Source organism: Myotis lucifugus, unplaced genomic scaffold (assembly GCF_000147115.1).
Source record: "Myotis lucifugus unplaced genomic scaffold, Myoluc2.0 scaffold_97, whole genome shotgun sequence".
Taxonomy (NCBI): domain Eukaryota; kingdom Metazoa; phylum Chordata; class Mammalia; order Chiroptera; family Vespertilionidae; genus Myotis; species Myotis lucifugus.
The window spans coordinates 3,661,980-3,683,843 of record NW_005871145.1 but is presented as its reverse complement, the minus strand read 5'-3'; the positions used below and the strand labels follow the sequence as shown (position 1 = coordinate 3,683,843).

General features: G+C 58.4%; 3 protein-coding genes across 13 annotated transcripts in view; 1 reads left to right on the top strand and 2 right to left on the bottom strand.

The window, feature by feature from the left end:
- Positions 1-2: 2 nt before the first annotated feature.
- Positions 3-1,534, top strand: MDK (midkine; the record flags this gene model as incomplete). Its single annotated transcript, XM_014458466.1, has 4 exons — positions 3-40; positions 181-350; positions 466-627; positions 1,237-1,534. Coding segments are annotated over 4 exons (396 nt in total), but the record flags the coding sequence as incomplete, so codon positions are not given.
- A 22-nt stretch (positions 1,535-1,556) lies between these two features.
- On the bottom strand, positions 1,557-9,165 carry CHRM4 (cholinergic receptor muscarinic 4). Its single transcript, XM_006091998.3, has 2 exons — positions 9,141-9,165; positions 1,557-4,236 (listed from the first exon to the last, which is right to left on the bottom strand). The coding sequence occupies exon 2, from the start codon at positions 4,219-4,221 to the stop codon at positions 2,788-2,790; it is 1,434 nt and encodes a 477-aa protein (XP_006092060.1). The 5' UTR covers positions 4,222-4,236; positions 9,141-9,165; the 3' UTR covers positions 1,557-2,787.
- A 3,905-nt stretch (positions 9,166-13,070) lies between these two features.
- AMBRA1 (autophagy and beclin 1 regulator 1) overlaps positions 13,071-21,864 on the bottom strand; it is a 163,077-nt gene continuing 154,283 nt past the window's right edge. For 8 of the 11 annotated variants that reach the window (XM_014458594.2, XM_014458595.2, XM_023756642.1 and 5 more), the window contains 2 exons: positions 21,028-21,221; positions 14,059-14,552 (listed from right to left, as the gene is read on the bottom strand). In XM_014458594.2, the coding sequence (XP_014314080.1) occupies positions 14,059-14,552; positions 21,028-21,221 (688 nt within the window). Of the gene's footprint in view, positions 14,553-21,027; positions 21,222-21,864 lie in introns of those variants that run through there. The other 3 variants (XM_023756639.1, XR_002830067.1, XR_002830068.1) reach the window with 3 other exon arrangements.

Genomic DNA, 21,864 nt, shown 5'->3' with positions numbered 1-21,864 from the left:
CTTCGCCCTGCTGGCGCTCACTCGCGGCGGCCAAAAAGAAAAGGTGATGTCAGGCGGGGGGCGGAGGAGGCTGGAGACCGGCAGGTGAGGCCGGCGGCCTCGGGCTGGCCTCCTGGGCTCCGAGGCCGGGACCCCTGGAACGGGTGCCCCGGGTCCTGAGCGCTGTTCCCCGTGCGTTTTAGACAAAGTGAAGAAGGGCGGCCCGGGGAGCGAATGCGCGGAGTGGACCTGGGGGCCCTGCACCCCCAGCAGCAAGGACTGCGGGGCGGGCTTCCGCGAAGGGACCTGCGGGGCCCAGACTCAGCGCCTCCGGTGCCGGGTGCCGTGCAACTGGAAGAAGGAGTTCGGAGGTGAGGTGGGGCGCGGCGGGGGGCCGGGACGGGGGCACAGCTCCCCGAAGCCGGGGCAGGCCTTGGCGGGAGGCCACGGGCAGCCCCGCTCTGACCCCGGGCGCTCTCCTGCCAGCCGACTGCAAGTACAAGTTCGAGAGCTGGGGGTCCTGCGATGGGAGCTCGGGCACCAAAGCCCGCCAGGGCACCCTGAAGAAGGCGCGGTACAACGCCCAGTGCCAGGAGACCATCCGCGTCACCAAGCCCTGTGCCCCCAAGACCAAAGCCAAGGCCAAAGGTCAGCTGCGGGGAGAGGGGGCTGCCCCCACCTGTGAGGGGCATGGTTAAGCCTGAGGCGTGGGGCCCTGGCGAGTGAGTTTCCCTGTCTGTAGAGACGCCTTAGGGGGCCATGTACCCCGGTGCTCAGGTGACATGAATTCCTTCTGGCCCCAGTGAGGGCGGTCACGCTGCTCCGTTGGAGCGTCTGGCTTAGGGTCCAGGGCGCATCCTGGAAGGGCTTTGTCCCCTGTCCGGCCAGTGGAGCATCTGGTCAGCTGTGCCCTTTGAGTGGGGAGGGGCTTCGCTGCTCGTGCGTCCTCTGTCCTTATCTGATCCCTGAGTCCCAGCAGCCCAGAGAGGCCACGGGGCAGAGGTGAGTGGGCCGCCCTCGGATGAGGAGGCGAGGCTGTTGCCCAGGGTGGCGGGACTGGGACTTGAAGGTGATCTGATCCCCGGTGAAAGTTGAAGTTGGAGAGGGGGAGAGGTCCAGCGGCATAATGGCTGCCCTGTCCCACCGGCTCTCAGGTCCCCTGACTGAGAACCACTAGGGGGCAGAGTTTCCTTCTCCCCGAGGAGTAGAGGGATCACCTGAATTCTCCTAACACCGTATTTCTTTCTTGTTTTACAGCCAAGAAAGGGAAGGGAAAGGACTAGAGGCCAGGCCCGAATCCAAAGAGCCCCTGGCCCGCGTGCTCCCTCCCCGGCCCCAGTATAACCCACCAGTGCCTTTTGTGACTCTTCAGCTTTATCAATCATGCCCTGCCCTCCCCCTGCCCTCCCCCACCCCCCAAGTGCCCACAGTGGGGAGGGACAAGGGATTCTGGCAGCTGGAGCCTCCCCCAAAGGAATTTGACTCCCATGCCCCTGTTGTTCTTACCCACCATGATGCCATTGCTAACAAACAAATAAAACTCATTTTCTCCCAATAAAAGCTTTTTTTTTTTAATATATAAAAGCCCCTTCCTGGGGATTTTGCTGTGGTAATTTGTTGGGAGGGGGAGAGTGTGGAGGGAAAGGTGGTTTTCTTGGGGGCTCGGTGCTCCCCGGAGCTGATAGAAAAAGCAGACCAGTTTTGAAATTTCTTCCAGGGACCCCCCCAACCCCCTCCACGCCCTGGCCACTGCCCCGAGTCCTCTGAGCCTTTCAGTCCTTGTCCGGGGCCACACCACGGCTGGGGCAGGAACCCACAAGACTAGGGCTGACACTCCCAGGCAAAGGTCCTTGGGTCCGGCCACTGCCAATCCGGAAGGTTCTATGGGTTGGGAGAGTAAAGATAAGGGTTGCTTGCCAGCCTTAAACCCCGCCTTCACTGGCACTGAAATCTCTGGGTAAAGTCCATCTCTTCTGTCTCTGGTGACCCAGGCCTCCCTCCCTGCAGAGGCCAAGGGAACACTGCCCACCACAGCCCCACCTTCACCGGGTCACATCCCCTCCTTCACTAGGTGTGACCTGGGACGAGCCCTCTACTTGGGGAGGGGAGGGCTCTTCAGAATCAGGTGGACTGTGCCCCGCTCAGGCTGGGACCATGGGAGGCCAGGCCTCAGCTCCTGAGTGAATGGAAGACGTGCTGGCCCATCCTGACTGGCCAGGGCTGTGCTGCAGAAGGGGGTGGCCCGGAGCCCACTCTGCTTGGCCTCCAGCCAGCCCACCCATCCAACCAGTACCTGGCTGAGTAGCTGCAGCAAGGAGTGGGGTTTGGGAGAGGGGGCTGAGCCTTCATGCGGGGTGCAGGGGGGCAGAAAGCACCGATTACAACAGAATGGGGAACCCTACTCCTTCCCGAGTCTCCTTTCCTAAGCTTTGGCCTCTGCTCCTCCCAAGGGGGTCCTGGCTTCTGCTCCCCTCCAGATGTCCATTCTTCCAGCCCCGCTGGTTAGTCATAGGGCAGGTGCCCACGGAGGCCAGTGCCCCCAGCTCCCTGAGGCAGGACAAGAGAGAGGGGTCAGGCAGTCCTGGTTCAGACCCTTCCTAGGGCTGACCCTCCTCTGAGCAAAGAGCTGGTCTCTCTGAATCCAGCCAGAGCTTCTTCCTGAGCCTCACAGGGTCTGGGACCTCAGTCTCCTTCAGTGACTGTGAACACGAGAGGTGCCTCCAAATCCTGCCCCCACAGCAGCTGAGCCCTGTGGTCCCCCAGCTCACACATGCGACCGCCAGGACCTCCTCTGACGCCCCTGCCTGTCTACCTGGCAGTGCCGATGTTCCGATACTGGCACAGCAGCAGGTGCCTGAAGGTCTTTTTAAAGGTGGCATTGCAGAGGGCATAGCAGGCAGGGTTGATGGTGCTGTTGACATAGCAGAGCCAGTAGCCAATGGACCACACCGTCTCAGGGACGCAGCTATTGCAGAAGGTGTTCACCAGGACCATAACGTTGTAGGGCGTCCAGGTGAGAATGAAGGCCAACAGAATGGCAAAGATGGTCCGCGTCACCTTGCGCTCCCGGGCTGCCATCTGCCGCTTCTTGCGCACCTGGTTGCGGGCGATGCTGGCAAATTTTCGGGCCACGTTGGTCGCTGGACGCATGCCAGCTGGCGTGGCAGGCACAATCTCGATGGCTGTCACACACTCGTTGCCTGTCTGCTTCGTCACAATCTGGATCTTGGACCATTTTGAGGCTGGGTTGAGGGCCCGGGGCTGTAGGCGAGGGGTAGGCGTGGCAGGCGTGGTGACCTCCGTGGTGGACAGCTCTGTGGGTGGCTGTTCCTTGGTATTCTGGGTGGCACTGCCTGAGCTGGAGTCGTTGGAAGTGTCCTTGTCGGCCACCGGGCGTGGCGGGGGCGGCAGGACGGGCGGAGGAGCCTCCTCCAGCTTCCCGTTGCGCAGCTCCTCTCGGGCCGCCGCCGGCGGGGCTTTCTTGACGCTCTGCTTCATCAGCGGGCTCTTGAGGAAGGCCAGCGGCTTGGCCTTCTTCTCCTTCGGGCCTTCCGGCCGGTGCTTGTGAACTCGGCTGCGACTGGCCAGGGAGATGTGGATGTACAGCACCGTCATGATGACCACGGGCAGGTAGAAGGCAGCGATGGCCGTGCCGAAGGTCACCGCCGGGTTGGACAGGAACTGGATGAAGCACTGGTTGTCGGGCACTGTCCGCTTGCCCACCACAAACTGCCAGAACAAGATGGCAGGCGCCCAGAGCACAAAGGACAGGACCCAGGCGGCAGCGATCATGAGGCCGGCCATCTTGGTGGTGCGCCGGGCCGGGTAGGTGAGGGGCTTGGTGACGCAGAAGTACCGGTCAAAGCTGATAATGAGAAGGTTCATGACTGAGGCGTTGCTCACCACGTAGTCCAGGGCCAGCCACAGGTCACAGACCACGGCGCCCAGGGGCCAGTAGCCCTTGATGATGTACACGGTGTAGAGGTTCATGGAGAACGCGCCGATGATGAGGTCGGCGCACGCCAGGCTGAAGAGGAAGTAGTTGTTGACCGTCTGCAGCTGCCTGTTGACCTTGATGGACAGCATCACCAGGATGTTGCCCACCACCGTCACCAGGCTCAGCGAGCCCGTCACCGTGGCGATGAAGACCATCTCCACTGTCTCGTAGCGGTTATGGGTTGCTGTGACCAGGCGCACAGACTGGTTGCCTGAGCTGCCGTTGACGGGTGTGAAGTTCGCCATTTTGGTTAGCAGTGTCTGGAGGAGGAAGGAGAGAGAGGAAAGGTGAGCTGTCGAAGTGGATTAGAAGGGGAACGTGGGGTAACGAGTCGAGAGGCCAGAGGAACCTCATCTGGCGGAACTTTAGGGAACTGACCCATCACCTCCTCATCTGTGTGTGCATCATTTACCGAGTGAGCACTGGGTGCTGCGGCTACAGAAGTGAGTGAGACACACTCGGCCCCCACTCTCACGGAGCTTACCGTCGGATCAGGAGAGACATACAAACAGTGAGCAACAACAAAGAAGTGCTAGAAGGAAAGCAAGGCAGAGTGATGGCACAGGGAGTGGATCGGGGGACAGACAGGGCTGCCCCTGCTGGCTGATCAGTGGCCTCTCCGAGGAGGTGATGACAAGGAGGCAGCCACATGAGCTTCAGAAAGTGGCCTACTCAAGGGCAATGGCCCTGAGGCATGTGTGAGACAAGGACCGAGGGCCAGTGTGGGTGGGACCCAAGGAAGGAGAGGAGAGGGATGAGTGGTCCCAGATGTCAGCATGTGGCTCTGGTCAGAAATACTCATTCAGCCCTTGGATCATTTCTTTCTTTTTAAATATGTTTTTATTGATTTTAGTGAGAGAGGAAGAGGGAGGGGAAGAGTAACATCCTTTGGCTGCCTCCTGCACACTGCCTATTGGGGACTGAGCAGCAGCCCGGGCTGGGAATCAAACCAGTACCCTCTTGGTGCATGGGGCGGCTCTCCACCAGTGGAGCCACACCAGCCAGGGCAGCCTTTTGATCGTTTCTTAAGCAAACTACCAGGGCACCTGCTCTCCAATCCCTTAGCAGCTAACATTTACTCTCCACTAAGAGCCAGACACTCTCAATACTTTTTATAAGTATTAACTCATTTCATCCTCACAACAAACCTATGAGGTAATACCGTTATTTTTCACTGCTTATAATTGAGGAAACTGAGGCACCGAGGTGTTAACCTGACCAAGGTTCCACAGCTCCTTGACATCATGTTGCTGTCCCAGAGCTACGAGTCTGGCCAAGGGAGGCCCAAAGACTCACCAGTGATCCCAGCTGGGGGAAGGCCGCATGGAGCCGGGAGCCTTGAGGATGAGGGGAGGGTGCTGTGCAGAGAGGCTCAGGGGAGCACGTTTCTCTCCCAGAGCTCTCACCCTGCCCCAGGGCATGGGGGCGAGGTGCAGGGCATGGGGGGAGGGAGGTTGGAGTCTGTCAGCAACCAGGGGCTGAGACCCTGGAGCCATCAGAAGCCCAAAGGGCCATCACTGAGGAAAGACACACCTGGCTTCCCAGGCGTCAGGGTCAGCCCCAAGGCCTCTAGGAGAACCCAAAGCGTGACAGTGTCCCAGAGGGAAGAGAGGAGCTGCTGCAGGGGGGCCTGTGGCCTGCCCCTCAGGGCAGCCCTGGGTCACTAGTACACCAGCTGGGTCCCCCAGCATAAGGCCCCAGCCCTGAGCCTGTGCGCCCTCCCTCCCAGGCTCCTCTTGACCTCCCCTCCCCCTCTTCCTCTCCCAAACGTGTGAGGGAGGCCCACACCCGGTGCGCTGTGCCAGGGCAGCCGCCCGGCCCAGCTCCTTCACACCCGCCAACACGCACCATTACACACACGCGCCTGGACCCATCACAGCACCACCAGTCACTGTCATATACGCAGTTCTGTGCGTCTGTGTGAGAGCGAAACCGGGGGAGAGGCAGCGGGTGTGGAGGGAGGAGGAAGAAGGGACCAGCACTCGAGCTGCTGCCCGGCTTCAAGGCCAGCGGGGGCTGTGTGGCCCTAGACAGGCCGCCTCACCTTCCTGCACCTCTCTCCTTTGCAAGCTAGAGCGGACTCCTCGGGACAACCTCCCACCTGAGCAGCTACTAAACTCCGTCTCCAGCATGAAAATGCACTGGAGGCGGGAGCCAAGTCCCCGTGACCCCCAAGCCTGGCCTCAAGCCCCCCTAATCCACCGTCGCAGACACAGACCCAGCCTCCTGGCCTGGCAGTTTAAATTTGCCTGCCAAATCCTGGGTCCACTGCAGGGAGAGGCTCGGAGATGGGTGGTGTCACCCCCTCAAGGTCACAAATGAGTCAAGATAACGGCCCCTCCCCGAGGTCCGATGGCCCCTTTCAGCTCTGAGAGCATCTAGCAGTGCAGTGCGGTGCGGTGCTGTGCTGTGGATACAATCCTTGGTGGGACTGAAATAAAAGCTCAGGTGTCACCCTCTGAGCTGGGTGGGAGGGCTGAAGCACCAGCTTGGAGAGGCTGCCCTCCCAGACACACGCAGGCAAGCAAGGTGGGCAGGAGTGATCTGTCAGCCAGCCCCAAGGACACCGTGGTGCTAGCCTCTCCGGACCAGGACAGGGCCAGCGAGATCAGAATGGGACCCAAGGTGCTGAGCAGGAAAAACATAATCGCTCTTGTTTATTGAGTGTTAACAATGAGTCAGGAGTCCCTCTGAGCTTTTTCTATAGATTATCTGGTTTAATCCTTACAGCAGCCTGAAAAGGCAGGTAATGTTAGTTTCCTTCATCTTACAGATGTGTCTTACAGATGATGATCATGTTAATCAAGTTGCCTAAAGTCAGCCAGTGTGTCAGTAGGCAGCGGGGCAGGTTGAGAACCCAGGAGCCTCATTCCCAACCCCAAATTCTGCCTCAGCGGCAATTTCCTGCCTCTGCTCTCTCCCCTTTATAACCACACAAATAGGAGTGGGTTGGGGAGGCTTGGGCAGGGTCCCCACCCATTCCCTCCGCCTCCCCCACTTAGCTTTCCCAGAGAGATCTCCTGTCTCCATTTGAGGACATCTTGTCTCCGGGGAGGTGGCGGGCGGTTTAGTCCCGCGCTGGGCCCGCTTGGGGAAGCTTCCAGCTGCAGACAGGGCGAAACGCCGAGTCTCCCCGCCCCAGTTGTCTTTCTGAACCCCTCAGTCTTCCGCAGACATCCTGACCAAAACTCTGTCTCGTTTCTCTAGGATCCAGGACGCCTGGGATCTGGCGAGGCGAGCAGCCCCGCCCAGGGTTGCACGCACCGCTAGATGGCGATGTCGGCCCCTGGGTGCCAGCTCCGGACCTAGAGCGGGGAGCCACCGCCCCCAACTCCAACAAGACCCAGAGCACAGAGGGGCCCCAGGCAGGGATCCCCTCGCGGGCCTCGCCCGGGAGCTGCCCTCGGCTCCGCGCGGGGTTCAATGGTGGGAAAGTTAAGGGCGCCCGAATTCCGGCCGGCACCGGCGAGGAACGTGTGGGCGGGAAGGCGAGTTCGAGTTCGGTTTATGTGTGATTACTGGGGAGCGCGAGCAGAAGCGAGTAGCTGTCTGCATGTGCGTGTGTGCGCGCCGCTCAGCCACGCCTGGATACCAGTGCGCCCCGTGTGCGCGTGAGCATGCCCGCGCCGTGTGGACACGTGCGTGTGCATGCCTGTGTGCCTGGACTGCTGTGGCCTGGGGGTTGCACACGGTCGGGTGTGCCTGTGCCTGTGAGCGTGTCTACACGAATCAATGCAGGGTTGACAGTAAGTGCCCGCCAAACGCCTCTGCTGGGAGATTCAACGCAGACGTTGGCTGTCTGAGCGCGGATCCAGTCTGGCCAAGAGCCGGCGTCCGTGGGTGGGGAAGGGTTGCAGGACCAGGCCAGACTACACTCTGGGTTGCAACGGCCCCCTGACCTTGGTGCATTGTGTTAGCTGAGTGCTCAGTAGTGTTATGCCCCCAACGCTTGGGTGCGGAGTCCCAGCCTTGCACTGACTTCTGTCGAGGGGCCGCTGCTCGAGTCCCCCACTCGGCCTGCGGGACACCAGGCTCGGCTCAGTGTGCCCACTGCGTGTTATCGCCAAAGGGCGCCAGTGAGAGGCGCCTCTATAACTGGAGGCCCAGACCGGGGGTTGGGTTAGGAAAGTGTCGGATTCTTCTTCCACACTTCCAACCCTGACCCCCGCTGGAGAAACACGGCGAGCCCTCGCGCCGGGAGTGGACACCCGGTTTCGCCAGCCCAGGGATTGGGCGGGCCTCTAGGGCCGGGTTGGGACTTACTGGCCCATCTGGAGGCTCCTCCACGCTGCCCTGGGGTCCACGGGTCCTGCCTCTCCAGGGCCCCGCCCTCCCCCACCCCTTAGCACGCAGTTCCGAAGCCTCTGGGCGTGGGCACGGTGCTTTGCCGGGTCCTCGAGCTCCCCCATCCCCTTTCCCGGGCCAAACGGGAGCGCGTGCTCTGGACACCTTGGGGGTAGGGGTGGGTTCTTAGGCTTTCACGCTAGGGCTCCGGGAGCGCTGGGGCCCTTGGATCTGTCCCTGGGGGAGGAGAGGGGACTCAGGAATCCAGGGGAGAGAGAAGGGGTGCAGAGGATTTGGTACCGACACTGATCCTGACACTTCAACCAAGGGGCTTGGGTTTAACGCTGATCTCCGCGGCTCCGGGCATGGGCAACAAACAGCGAGGGAGAGTCCTGGAGTGGGGGAGGGGCGCCAGAGAGGGCAGGGGTGCTTTCCGTCGGGGTTCAAGGTCGCTGATGGAGGACTCCGTGGCCAAGAGTGGGTTGACGGCGCCGGGGGTGGGGGCAGGGAGGCGGGCGGGAAAAGGGCTCTTTGGGGCTCCACAGCCCCACGCCCTGCAGAGCCGCCAGTGGGAGGGCTGGAGTGCGGGTCCTGCCCCCGACGGCTGCCCCTGCCTCTTCGGGGCTGGGAGCGGGCACACCCTGCCGACTTCCCGAATGCCCACTGCTTCCCAGAGGCGCACCTGCAGCCTCCGGGAGGCTCCCGGCCTCCCTTCCAGCCGTGCCCTCTGCAGCCCCCTGCCCCGCGCTCGCCCCAAAGATGCCTGGGGTCCCTCCCGGTCGGACGGCCTCTGAGGAGCCTCAGAGGGTCCGCGAGCCCCGCGTCCTTCTCCCCCAGCCGAGTCCCCCCACGCCCCCGCGCTGCCGCGGAAGTCACTTACCAGACACCTCCGCCCGCTCCCTTCGCACCTGACAGACGGCGGGAGAGGAGGGCGGCCCCGCGGGCCAGCGGCTACGGCGGGCGGCGGTCGGCTTCGGCCGGGGCGAGACCGGGTTCGAGGGGCGGCCCCTGCTCCGCCCGCAGCTCCCGGCGCTGTGGCTCCGACTCGCGCTCACGCTCGCACTTTTCCCGAGCCGCGTGATGTCACGGGGAGGCAGCCAATCCTGGTGGGGCCGCGCCGCCCGCCCGGGGCCGGCCACCCAACGAGGACGCGCGGGGGGCACCGCCGGGGCGTCGGGGACCCCAGCTATGCGCGCCCCTCATTGGAGCCGGCCGGCAGCTCCCCACTCGGGCACCGTGGGGACACCGCCCACGCCGACAGTGCGGCTTCGCTGGGGGCTCGGCCCTCTGAGAGGCTGGGGGGGTGGGGTGTCCGCGTTGTCATGGGGATGCGGCGCCCCCTCGCGGGCTGGGGAGAGAGCTGGCAGCCCCGTCTGGCTGCGCTCCCCACCTCCGCTCTGACCAGGCCCCCGGGACTAGGAGATGGCCTCGCGCCCAGCTCGGACCTCCCTCCCTCCGTCGCCCCGCGCGCAGTTGGACCCCACTAGGAGGTTGATGAGTGGGTGGGGTCGGTTCTGCTGCCGCGGTTCCGTCGGGGCAGAGCCGAGGGCCGGCGGTTTCCAACCCCGCGGCTGCGTGCAGGCCGCCGTGCAGCCAGAGGAGGGGCGCCGTCGGGGCTGGGGAAGCAGCTGGGGAGAGAAGAGCGGCGACGGTCCGCCAGGGAGAGAGGAGCTCGCCCTTCGCACACACTCCCGGCCGCCCCACACCCCCGCCGCTCGGCCCCCGCACTTCAGGCCGGGAAGGGGTGCGCGCCCTCTCTCCAGCCCCGGGATACGCAGCCCACCCAGCCGGGGCCTGAAGTTCGAGTTCACCGATTCCTGGGAAGGAAAGCCCAAGGTCACCTGGGCGGAGCCCTGAACGAGACCCCCGGGGGAGGCCACTGCTCTCTCGAGGTCTGTGGCAACCGACCTGGAGGGCCGGAGGGCTGAGGGTGGGGCAGCCGCGGGCTGAGAGCCGGGCGCCTTCAGCACCTCGGAGAGCTCCTCCCCAGCCCAGACCTTGCGCTCAGCTCGGCGCGCCCGGGCACCAGCGCTCAGCCTCCGAGCGGGTTCCCGGGCTGACCAGGGAGGGATTCGCCCCCCACGCCCGGCCGCGAGGCCTGTCACACCAAACTCTGCGCCAAACACCCGATTAACCTTAAAACACATGGTTCCTTCTCTTGGAAAAACAATTCAAGTCCCGCCCCTCCTTCAGCCTCACCTAAGAGTTGCTCAGAGGGCTCTGTGTGGGATTGGCGCGGGGTGGGGGGTGGAGGCGGATACGCAGTGGAGAAGAAAGGGCAAGAGCTACTCGGGAAGGGGCAGAACGCAGGCAATGCCGGCTGCGGGGGCTCTTGGTGTGCTCTCCACGCTGAATGCCCTGAATGCGGAGGTGGGGGTCGGTCCCCAGTGCTCCTGGAAGGAGAGGCCTGGAGTAGGCGGGTGGGGCTAGAGTGAAAAGCCATTGTGCTTCACAAGAATGATTTGCTCTCCCATGATCCTCATCACCAAGGATGAAAGAAGTGCTATTGCTCTTGTCCCCACTCACAGGTGAATTGGTTCATATAACAATTATATGATAGCCCTGCAGGGTGTGTGCATGAACATACAGAATGCAGGAAGGCCAGATACAACAGTCAGATGGGAAGTCAAGCAAGGCTAAGGACTGGAGGCCCAGAAACCAGAAATGTCTCCAACCACTGCTTTGGGTTCTTCCAGAAGCTGTCAGGCAAAGCTGCTCCAGTTCCTCTGAAATCCATGATGGGGTGGGGCCATTGGCCTCCCCAATCCCAGAACCCAAAGTGGAACTGTGTAGAGCTGAGTTGGAAACCAGAGACCTGGTTTAGACTTTGCTCTCTGCCTTTGATCCAACTGGGTCTACAACTTGGGCCCATAGGACTTCTCTGGACCTATTTCCTCATCTCCAAATGGGCTTGCCAAGCTCTCCTGTTGACCCCACAACCTTGTTATGACGGGCAAGAGGTCCCCAAAAGGCTTTATCCTTGGGGAGGCTCTATCCACCAGGCAAAGGCTTTCTAAGTGGAGGGGTTGAGGTTGTGACCTCCAATAGGTAGGGTTGGGCTCATCCTTGGCCAGGGAGGGCAGAGGTGAGGCCAGACAGGGCCAAATTTGTACCACCACCTCCTGCTTCCTGTGAGCCTGGATCACCTCACCCACATGGCTGAATACCCCTTTTACAAAATAGAGCAAGTTGGGGTCCCACCTGGATTAAAACTGTGTCTCCACTAGTTATGTGGTCTGGGTGTAATACCAGTGCTCACCTCAGAGGGTTTTTGTGAAGAGGATTGAGGTTACCGAGTCCTTGGCCAAGGTTTACACTTAACAAATTCATAGCCCCACTGTCAGCCAAGGAATTCTTCCCCATCTGACAATGCATAGCTCCAGTCCCACCTCTTCATGGGAGCCTGTCCTAACCAGTGCTGAACACGAAGGACTAGAGATTATAGAGGTAGAAGTAACTGAAAGGTTGCAAGCTCTGCATCTACTACAAGGGAGGAAAGCGAAGTAGAGAAAAGGCAAGTGGCGCCCTAGCCAGTTTGGCTCAGTGGATAGAGCTTCCGCCTGCAGACTGAAGGGTCCTGGGTTCAATTCCGGTAAAGGGCATATGCCTGGGTTGCGGGCTCGATCCCTAGTAGGGGGCATGCAGGAGGCAGCTTATCAATAACTCTCAGCATTAATTTTTCTCTCTCTCCCCTCTTTTCTGAAATCAATAGAAATATTAAAAAATAAAAACCAATGGAAAAATATCCTCAGGTAAGGATTAAAACAACAACAAAAAGGCAAGTGGCTTGCCCTAGGTCACACAGCTAGTGGATGTCCTTTAGTCGAGTCCACTGTTATAAATATAACTTTCTAGAAAATTCTGATGTTCCTAACTATACAACTCTTCACACTGTTTTGTATTACTTGCTTTCCATTTAACTTTTTGGTTTTGTCTCTGTTGGGATAACATAGTTATGCATGACCTATAGTGTCTGGGACACAAAGATACTGAAGTACTTGTTGCTGGCAGAAGCCTGGGGGTGGCTCTGATTTTCCTGTATACCTTTGTATGATTTGGGGCAAATATCCTTCTGCCACTAACTTGCTTGAAACTTAAAAAAAAAATAGTTTTTATTGATTTTAGAGAGAGGGGAAGGGAAGAGAGAGAAACGTCAATGGGCTGCCACCTATATACCCCCTATTAGAGATTGAGCCCGCAACCCTGGCATGTGCCCTGATGAGAAATTGAACTGGTGGCCCATCAGTGCTGGGATGACGCTCAACCAGCAGAGCCACATCAGCTTGAACCTTAATGTGGCCAAGGCCCATGAATAGAACAGGCCTTTCAGTCACTGTACTGAGGACACAAAGTAAAGGAAACCTGAGGGACCAGCAAATGGCATCTTTGTGGGATGTCTGTAGACAAGGACAAGCTCCAACCCCCATTATGGGTGGTTTCCTAGGACTGGAAGGGTCCAACTTTTTGCCAGTTACATCTTCACTCCAGACCCATAGTCCTGGGTAGGAAGCAATCAATATGACCTTCTGTCATTCCTACCTACCCACCTGTCGCTGTTAGAGTTGCCCCAGTCCCTAGCAGGCTCACAGGAAGCAGGTGGTGGTGGTACAGAGACGGGTGTAAGCACAGGCAGTGCTTACCTGAGTGGCTTATGCTGAGGCATCAGATAGGGCTCCCTACGGACGCCAGCAGCACCAAAACCAGTGCCTGGGAGAACCTGGGCCCAGCTCATTTCAAAGACCCCCCTTTGTCGTCCCCCCCCCCCCCCCCCCAGCACCACCATCCTCCATAAAAACAGAGCAGAATCTTGTGAGGGGCATGTCATCATTTTAATGAAGTAGATCTTTGGTGTTTCCCTCATTAGCGGTCAGACTATCCCCTCTTCTCGCACCACAATGTTTCTATGAGTTACAAACAGAAATCACATTTTCATACTAAAAACAAAATAATCAGCGCCTTGATTTTTCCACTAGAAACTACACGTACAGTTTAAGATTCCACATGCAACACCTTAAATCACAGACCAAGACCTCACATTCTGACCTGGAGTTTCACCCCCTCCCCCAGCCTCGGGCTGGCTTTGGCCTCGGCTCAGGGAATACTGATACCCACAGGCGCTGCTCTGAGGGCCTGGGAGACAGGGAGGGAGGGGCTTGGTGGGCAGGCCCTGGGGGCTGGCCAGCCTACACCCCCCACTCCTGAGTGAGGACCTGCCCAACATCCCTTGACCCCATCCTCTGTCAGGCAAGCAGGCTCCCCCCACTCCATAGTTGTCCCCATTAGCAAGCGTAGAAGCCCATCCTCGGGAATCTGGGCCTGGCCTGCCCGACAGTGGCCTTCGTGGGGAAAGATAAGAAGGTGAAGCTCTGGAGGCTCCGAGACAGAGATGGTTTCTGGGGGTCGGCTGCTCCTCTTGCTCTTCAAGTCCTAGTGGCTTGGCCCCTACAACAGGTGGACAGGGCACAGCTCTCACTGGCCACTGTGCAGGACGGTTGGCCCTTCTGGGGTTCTCTGTGACCAGGGGAAAGGGGGTTCATGGCAGAATACCCACTTCCTCCTCCATTCACTCAGCAAAGCAGTGTGGCTCCGTGGGCTCCAGATCCTGGAAGGTTCTAGTGCTAAGGTGAGCCTTGCCCATTTGACTGCCTCACGCCCACGGACTCTGATTTCCTCGAACCCCCGCCCTCTTGCTCCTGTTCCTGATGCAGCCTGCAGCTCTTCCGTGTCCAGTTCCCAGTCAGCTGTGAGGTCCGATTTCTGCTCAGCGGTTTGAGGGAGGCACCAGTGCACACTTGTCTCTACCTGTTCCGTGGCTCCCCACTGGGGCCTGCGGCTTCCCCCCTGCTGCTACCGCCACTGTCAGGAAGGTGGTGGTTACTGGTCAGGTCGCAGTGTGGGGTTGGTCCCTCGGTGCTGGGAAGGGGGACAGGAGTAGGGGCAGGGGAGGAAAAGGGCAGGGATGGCTGGGGGGGCTCCCGCCCAGGGGTACTGGGCTGGTCCCAGGAGGCTGTCCGGGGGCTTAGGCCTCGCTCTGCCAGCTGCCCAGGTTCCGGGAGCAGTCCCCGAGAGGTGGAGGGCTGGGGCGAGGAGGTGCGGGCGGCCCCAGGCTCAGTCCCTGTCTGGGAGCTGCGGTGAATGCGGTGGCTGACGATGATGTTGTTGCCAAAGCCGCCCATGGAGGCCATGGTGGTGCTCTGCTCCCGCTGCACCACGGCGGTCATGCCACCCTCGGCCATCAGCCGCTGGATCCTGCTGAGGGCGTCTTCCCCACCTGCGTACTCTGAGCCCTCACCTGGAAGGTATGAAGCAGGAGAGGGAGGGAATTAATTGCTGGCCTGGTCCTCTGAGCCAGGCAGGCAACTGCTAGGAGGAACTGGAGGATTCTAGGCTAAAAGCAGAAACAAGGCCCACTCCCCCAATCTATCTGAGAATCACTCAGACACCTGAGTGCGATGACTCCCGGAATGGCCCTAGCTCATACTTCTGTTTTACTGGCAGGGAAACTGAGGCCCAGCATGGCCTGCAGTGCCCAAGGCTACTCAGCCACTACACAGGCAGAACCGGACCAGAAGGCAGGTGTTCGGCTTTAGCCCTTTCAGGACCAGTGGCAGGCTGGTCATTAATTGAATGAAGGCAATGGGAAGGGCCCAGCCAGCTAGCTTGCTTTGCCTGCCTGCTCTCCGCCGTGGGTAACCTAACCTGGTAGCCCTGGGAGAGGGTATGCTGCCTGGTCTTCGGAAAGAGAGGGTACCCCACAGAGTGTGGCTCAAAGGCAAACAGCCTGCTCTGCTTCACTTCAAAGCTGTGCTGTCTTCCCTGTGTTCTGTTTATGGTACTTCCTGAGAGTCCAGGAGGAAGTCTGAATTTTTAACTGTTTCCCCTTCATCCATCAGCCTTCCTACGTTATTTCCCACAGGCTGTTCTCCTGGGGCTCGATGCCTGACACTTTCTCTCACCTGCCCCACAGCCAGCCACCTGCCCGGGCCTGAGGTTTCAGCCGAATCTTAAGAGGCAGAGGAGGTTCTAGGGCAGCGGTTCTCAACCTGTGGGTCGCCTACCTGTGGGTCGTGACCCTTTGGGGGTTGACGACCCTTTCACAGGGGTCGCCTAAGACCATCGGAAAACACATATATAATTACATATTGTTTTTGTGATTAATCACTATGCTTTAATTATGTTCAATTTGTAACAATGAAAATACATCCTGCATATCAGATATTTACATTACGATTCATAACAGTAGCAAAATTACAGTTATGAAGTAGCAATGAAAATAATTTTATGGTTGGGGGTCACCACAACATGAGGAACTGTATTAAAGGGTCGCGGCATTAGGAAGGTTGAGAACCACTGTTCTGGGCCTTCCCCCAAAGGCCTGACCGTTCCCTTGTGTGGGAACTGAGAGGCTTTGGCTCAAGTCCAGTTCTGTGATCTTGGATAACCCCCTTAACTTGCACATCCCTCAGCTTCCTGACTTGCACAGTAGGATGCACACAGCCTGCACAGTGCCGGGCGGAGCATGACAGCGCATGTGAGTGCGGCCCCCGGTGGACGCCCAGTGGTGATGAATGGGGTCTGGAGTGCAGCTCCGTCCTGAGGGACCTTCCCTCCAGCCTGTGCTCAGCTATGACCTAGACACAACTGCTGCTTTGTTTCCGCTGGCTGCCTGCTGGCAGTTTGGGATTTTGCATATTTGGGGGCTTTGATAGCGGGGTTTTTCTTTTGGGGTACTTGTCAACTGCTACTTTCCTTGCTTCCTCCCTGCCAGTCCCTTCTCTCTGCTTGCTGTTAGAACTGATTTCCAGGCAGCCAGTTTCACAGCTCTGCAGTGTCTAAGGCCACACTAGGCCTCTCCCTCCCTGTCAGTGCTTGGCATCCCTGGTAGTTCTTCCTCGGGTCTTACCGAGGCAGTGGGTGGTGGGGACTCCGCCTGGGCTTTCACTTAGGTCCAGCTTGCTTTTCTCCAGATCTCCTGGTTAACCCTGCCCCATCTACCCCCCACCACTCAGGCAGCAGCCCATCCACAGTCTCCTGACAGCTCAGCGCCAGCTCCCAGGGCAGAAGGAATGAGAACCTGCAGGGCTCAGAGTTCTCTAGGGGACAAGCTGTCTGGCAGGGGGACACAGGAAGGGTCAACTTATAGCCTTGGTGCCAGCACAGTCTCTATCCTGTGAGCCAAAGGGCTGCCTGGGGAGGCCCGAGAGGACCTCCTTCTGCTCACTGCCACCCCCACTGCTTTCCAAGAACTCTGTACTGAGGGCTCCCCAGCCTGGTCTGGGAGGTGCAGTGGGCTGGCCTGAGGACTGCTGGCACTGGAGCTCATGGTGCAGGGCTCAGGGGGTGAGATGGGATGGGACACCATCAGCTCTTTCCATGTAGCTCACTTCCGGGCCCTGCTGTGAGCACTCGGATCTGGGCCTTCTGTCCTCTCCCACTTGCACCAGTGGCTCCCGTCCTGGCCACCTCTCACCATGGCTGGTCTTGCTTTTTATATCGTCCCTTTTCACCCAGCCTCCATGCTGCTGCTATTACCATCCCAATTAAGCTCTGATTCACTGAGTTCTGGTTAAATCCATACTTGTCAAAACCAAGCAGCTTCAAAAAATCAAGAATCCTTAGCTTGAGATTTAAGGGCCCTCTGGCCAGGTTCCAGCCGCTTCCTGACCAGGACCTCTTCCTGTGCCCTGTGACCTTACCAAAGCCGGCCCAGCATGCTGTACGCCCGCCTGCCCTGCAGATGCTCCGCCTGCTCTGTGCTTGCCCATGGCCTCATGTCTAAGGTCCACTCTTTTTAAAGGGCCAACGCAAGTACCGCCTCTCACCCAGACCTCCGATGGAGTGGCTGCTCCTTCCCCAAGCCCTGCGGTGCCCACACTTCTCTGTGTAAGTTATCTGTGGCATCAACCCTCTGCAAGTTCCTGAAGGCCTCAGACTAAGTTTTATTCATCTTTGCGTCTAACGTTGGTCTGGAACTTGGTGTGTATTTATCAGATGAATGTGTGGGTGAATAAAAGGGCTCCCGAGCTGATTACAGAGGCTTAAGTGGCTTCTGAACACAGATCACATGTTGCCCCTGCTGTGGGAGAAACACCTGTGTCTGTTTCTTTCCGGAGGGAAAGGACACGCTTCATCCCTGAATGTGATTCCCTCGGCAATACCTTTGGATTCATGGTCCCTAATATAATAACACACACACACACACCAACAGCTTCCTCAGGGCTGGGTGCTGACAGCTTTGAGCTATGAGCTGTGCTTCTCTCTTGGGGACTCTAAGCCAAGGCTACGCGCCACGGAAGGCAGCCAGCACATTCTTCCAGAGGAGAACGCACACACTGGGGCCCGAGGGAGATGGCAGCCTGGCCCAGGAGCTCAGCGATGAGCGGCAGGAGCGGTGGCCACAGGGTCAATCCTGCTGTCTCCTTCCCTGGAGCAAAGTGTTTCTTTCCATCTTTGAAAAATGGGAAACTGATTTCGTGTTGACATGAGATCTTTTCCTTGGCAAATTCTAAGATACATTCTGGATGCAGAGTCCAGGATGGACCAACCAACAACTTCCCATAATGCCCTGTGACCTCATTTAATTCTGGGGGTTCACTGCCCAGAAGGGGGAAGCAAGGCTGAGTGAAGGGAGAAGCTGCCCTTCCTGCCCTCAGTGGGCCTGCTGGTCTTCTAGCCCCTCCCATCTCACATTGCTCTCCCTGCCGCCCAGGGCCCAGGTCACTGCAGCTGGTCTAGCATCTTCACCTCACAAGAAAGGCCAGACAACCTTTCCCAGCGTCAGAGGCAGAGCCACGGGCTCCTCAAGTCGTGTGGCACAGCCAAGCAAGAGGCAGGGCCTTGCCTCCACTCCATTCTCCCCTCCCATACACTTCCTGGATGCCTGCTGTATGCGGGGCAGGAGTGGGTCAGTGCTGGGAGCAAACAGTGAGACCAGGGAATGCTCCCTCCCTTTCTGACAGGGTAGGGAAGCTCTAAGTTGGATGAGCACTGCAAATTCCCACTGTGGAGGGCTCTTCCTGGAAGTCCTAGGAAGAGCTGAATGGACTTTAACCAAATTTTTACAGAACAAGAAAATGAGGAGCCACCTGGAGCCACCTGGTGCTAGCTGATCGGAACGAGAGGGGCACCACAGAACAGTGACTGCTACGAAGCAGAGCTGGTCTCCCATACTTGTGAACCTGGGCCCTGGTGTGTGGGGTGGGATGTGCAGGTGATATCCCTCCTCCCATGCCCCTGGCCCTGTCTCCTAGCTGAGCCCAGAAGAGAGGTTATGCAGATGGGGCCACCAGTTTGCCTACATGGAGAGAGGAGGCGGATGCTGGGAGTGAGGTGCTGATGTGTAGAGCGGCTGTGCCTGCCTGCTGGGTGGGGAGAGTCTACACCGAGGGAGAATCCCGGTGCCTGGCTCAGCAGGAGTGGTTGCTGGTCAATGAGAGCAGCACCTCCAAACAGGGCTCCTGGCCCCAGTCGACGGAGGCCGCCCCCCGCCCCTATGCTCTCCTCCCCTTACTTCTTTCTAGGTATGTCTTTTTCTGAGAGGATTAAGAGAGCTAGAGGTTCAGAGCTCCGGGTCAAGGTTACAGGGCCCCAGACAGACGCGCAAGCTGAAAGCCTCCTGTGCCCAGGGGCCAGCTCCCGAATGCCACTCCTGCTGAGGAGCAACTCCGGCTTCTGCAGGACGCACCCTCCACCATCTGCTCCCCTTTGTGGGGACAAGACAGGGAGGAAATGTGGTTCTGGCCTCTTGAAACTGGGAGCAAGAGCCCCTTCCTCTTGCCAGCCTCCAGCCCAGCCCAAACAAGAAGAAAGGAACTTAGGACTGACTGAGAACGTCTGAAATGGGCTGAGGCCAATCAAGAAAAGAGCAGAGGAATCACTTTGTAATTTATATAAATGTCTAACCACTACACTATACACCTAAAACGCATATAATATTGAATGTCAACTGAAACTGAAAAATTAAATTAAAAAAAAACAACAACACTAAAAAGCAGAGGATTCTCTGCGAGGTGAGGATGCCTTCTCCTCAAGCTGGCAGCTCCTGGCCCCGAGCCCTGTGCACTTGACTGCAAGGATGAAGGCCTCAGCCCCAACCAGTTCCTGGAATCTGCCTTCCCTACTCATCCAGCCTCAGTTCTCAACACGTGCTGATCAGGCCACAAACACGAACCTGCTCGTGGTCCTCTGTGTAGAGCAGTGGCTCTCAACCTTCTGGCCCTTTAAATACAGTTCCTCATGTTGTGACCCAACCATAAAATTATTTTCGTTGCTACTTCATAACTGTGATGTTGCTACTGTTATGAATCGTAATGTAAATATCTGATATGCAGGATGGTATTAGGCGACCCCTGTGAAAGGGTCATTTGACCACCAAAGGGGTCGCAACCCACAGGTTGAGAACCACTGGTGTAGAGTGTGATGTTTTTGAACTTGCAGGTGCTGTCCCCTCTGCCAGGAATGCCTCTCCCTGCGCTCCCCACCCGCTTTGCTTGACTAACTCCTACTCATCCTTGAAAGCTCAGCTCAGAGCCACCTCCCCCAGCAGCCTTCCCCCAGCCCCATAGGCTGGGTGGGCATGGCCCCTCCTTTGAGTTTCTGAGGTCCTGATCACAAGAAGTCATTATCTTCCTGCCTCTCTAGAGTTCAAGTTCACTGAGGAAAGGCTTATTTGTCTTTGTAGCCCAAGCGGCTGATCCATGGTGGAAATCAGTAAACGGCCATGAGATCAGATCCAAGGGGCTGCCTAGAACTGTCTTTAGCGCGGGGGTGGCTGGAGGAGCCTGCAACTCCCTCCTTGCTGAGGCCTGAAGCCCAGCCAGCACTGCCAGCTGCTTATGTCCACACCCTGGGGCTTTCCACCCAACAAAGAGTCACAGGCCTCAGATGTAGGTGTGGCCTGGGCCATAGACCAAAAAGGGACTTAACTTTAAATTTTTCAGTTGATGGCAGCCGGAGGGACAGTGCCCTGGGGGCGGGGACTGAGTATAGAAAGCTTCCCTGGGGTGACACAGGCAAATTCGTTCCTCTTTGCCTGATGCACATCACGACTTCTCCTCCCATAGGCTCAACACAGACCTAGAGAGTGTGTGTCTGCTTCGAGGCTGGCTTGTGTGGAGCTGGGACCAGCAAGGGGCCGGGGTAGGGGGTAAGGAGATGACTGAGTGAGAACAGGCTGTTTAACACAGCTGCTAACAGACTCCAAAGTGGCTCAAGCTCTGCCGCTGGGAAGTGCTAATTGGTTCTTAGACGTGTGAGGCCAGCACAGACTGCCAGGGAGGCTGGCTGAGCTGCACCTGAGACAGGTGACAGGAAGGGGCTGAGGGTGTGCTGGGCTGCACCCAAATGCAGTGATCCACGGGTGCAAGAGGAGCACAGTGTCAGGGGGACAGGCTCCCTGTGGGTGGCCCTGGAAGCCGACAGCAAGAGGTCTCTCGTAGCCTTTCCCATCCAGCGACGTCCTGCCCTCTCTCCAAGCACAGCCTCTGTCCTCCAAGTTTTGGAGGAGAGGGCACTTGGGGGAAAGCGGGAAGAGCAGCTCCGCTTGATGGAATCAGTGACAGATGAAGGAGATGAGGTTCCTGCCTGAGGAGGTGGTTAATGCCATCAAGAGGGCACTCCCCAAAGAGGGAAGGGTACTCATCCTGACTGGAGTGCATTCTCTCAGTACCCCCGTCCATGTGGAGGAGCCAGGAGCCTTGATGATGGTCCCGCCCACTCCCCTCGCCGCCCCCAGCCATATTTGCCCACTAGCATCACATGGCTCTCACCTTCCCCGGGACCCGAGGCTGCTGTCCCTGGCTCCTGTATCTCCCTCTCCGTCTGTGTTTCCGCATTCTGCAGCTGAAGGGCCAGAGTCTGGGTGCCCTGAGACGTCACTGAGGTGGTGGGGTTCCGGGGCTGCAACCCAATTGCATTCATCAGACCCATGTCTCTGTCTGTCCTCCATGTGGCTCTGCTGGTTCTAGGGAGAGAAAGGTGGACTGAAATCAGGCAGGGCTTGGGACAGCACCCCTCAGAGCTCTGCTGGCTCCATGCCAAGCCTCGGGCACAGGCTTGACCAGGGCTGCAGGCTAAGCAGCAGCCCTGCCCACCCACAGCTACCTCCCAACCCAGTGAACTCGCCTGTGTCCCTTCTCCTTCCTATCAGTCCATGCCCGAGACAAGGAAAGGCTGCCACAGAGCCATCCAATTTTGCAAGCCCAGCTGGTTCAGCCACTCCCTTAAACAAAGGGGACTTTCTGATGAGGTAGAGACGGCTAACGTAAAAGACTTTTTTAGATACAGGAAGCCCCTAACTGAGATCCATGGGAGAAACAGTGAGCAGTAGAAGGACCTTTCTCTCTTTAGCATTTCCTTCCTTCTATATGCTGACAAGGTTCCAGTTTACATCCACTGGATCTCCACTGTGGAGGAAAAGTACCCAGACTCGTATGAAGCTGTTCTGGGACCCTTCAGGGCCTTCTGAAAAGCTGCCCTATGAGAAAGGCCCGGGCCCAAGGCCAGCACCCTCTCCCCTTGGGCATTTCCAGGCTCTGAGCCTTGGGGTGGCTAGCTGGAAGCAGAGGAAGCCCAGGACTTCTGAGAGGGTCACTCATATTTCTAGC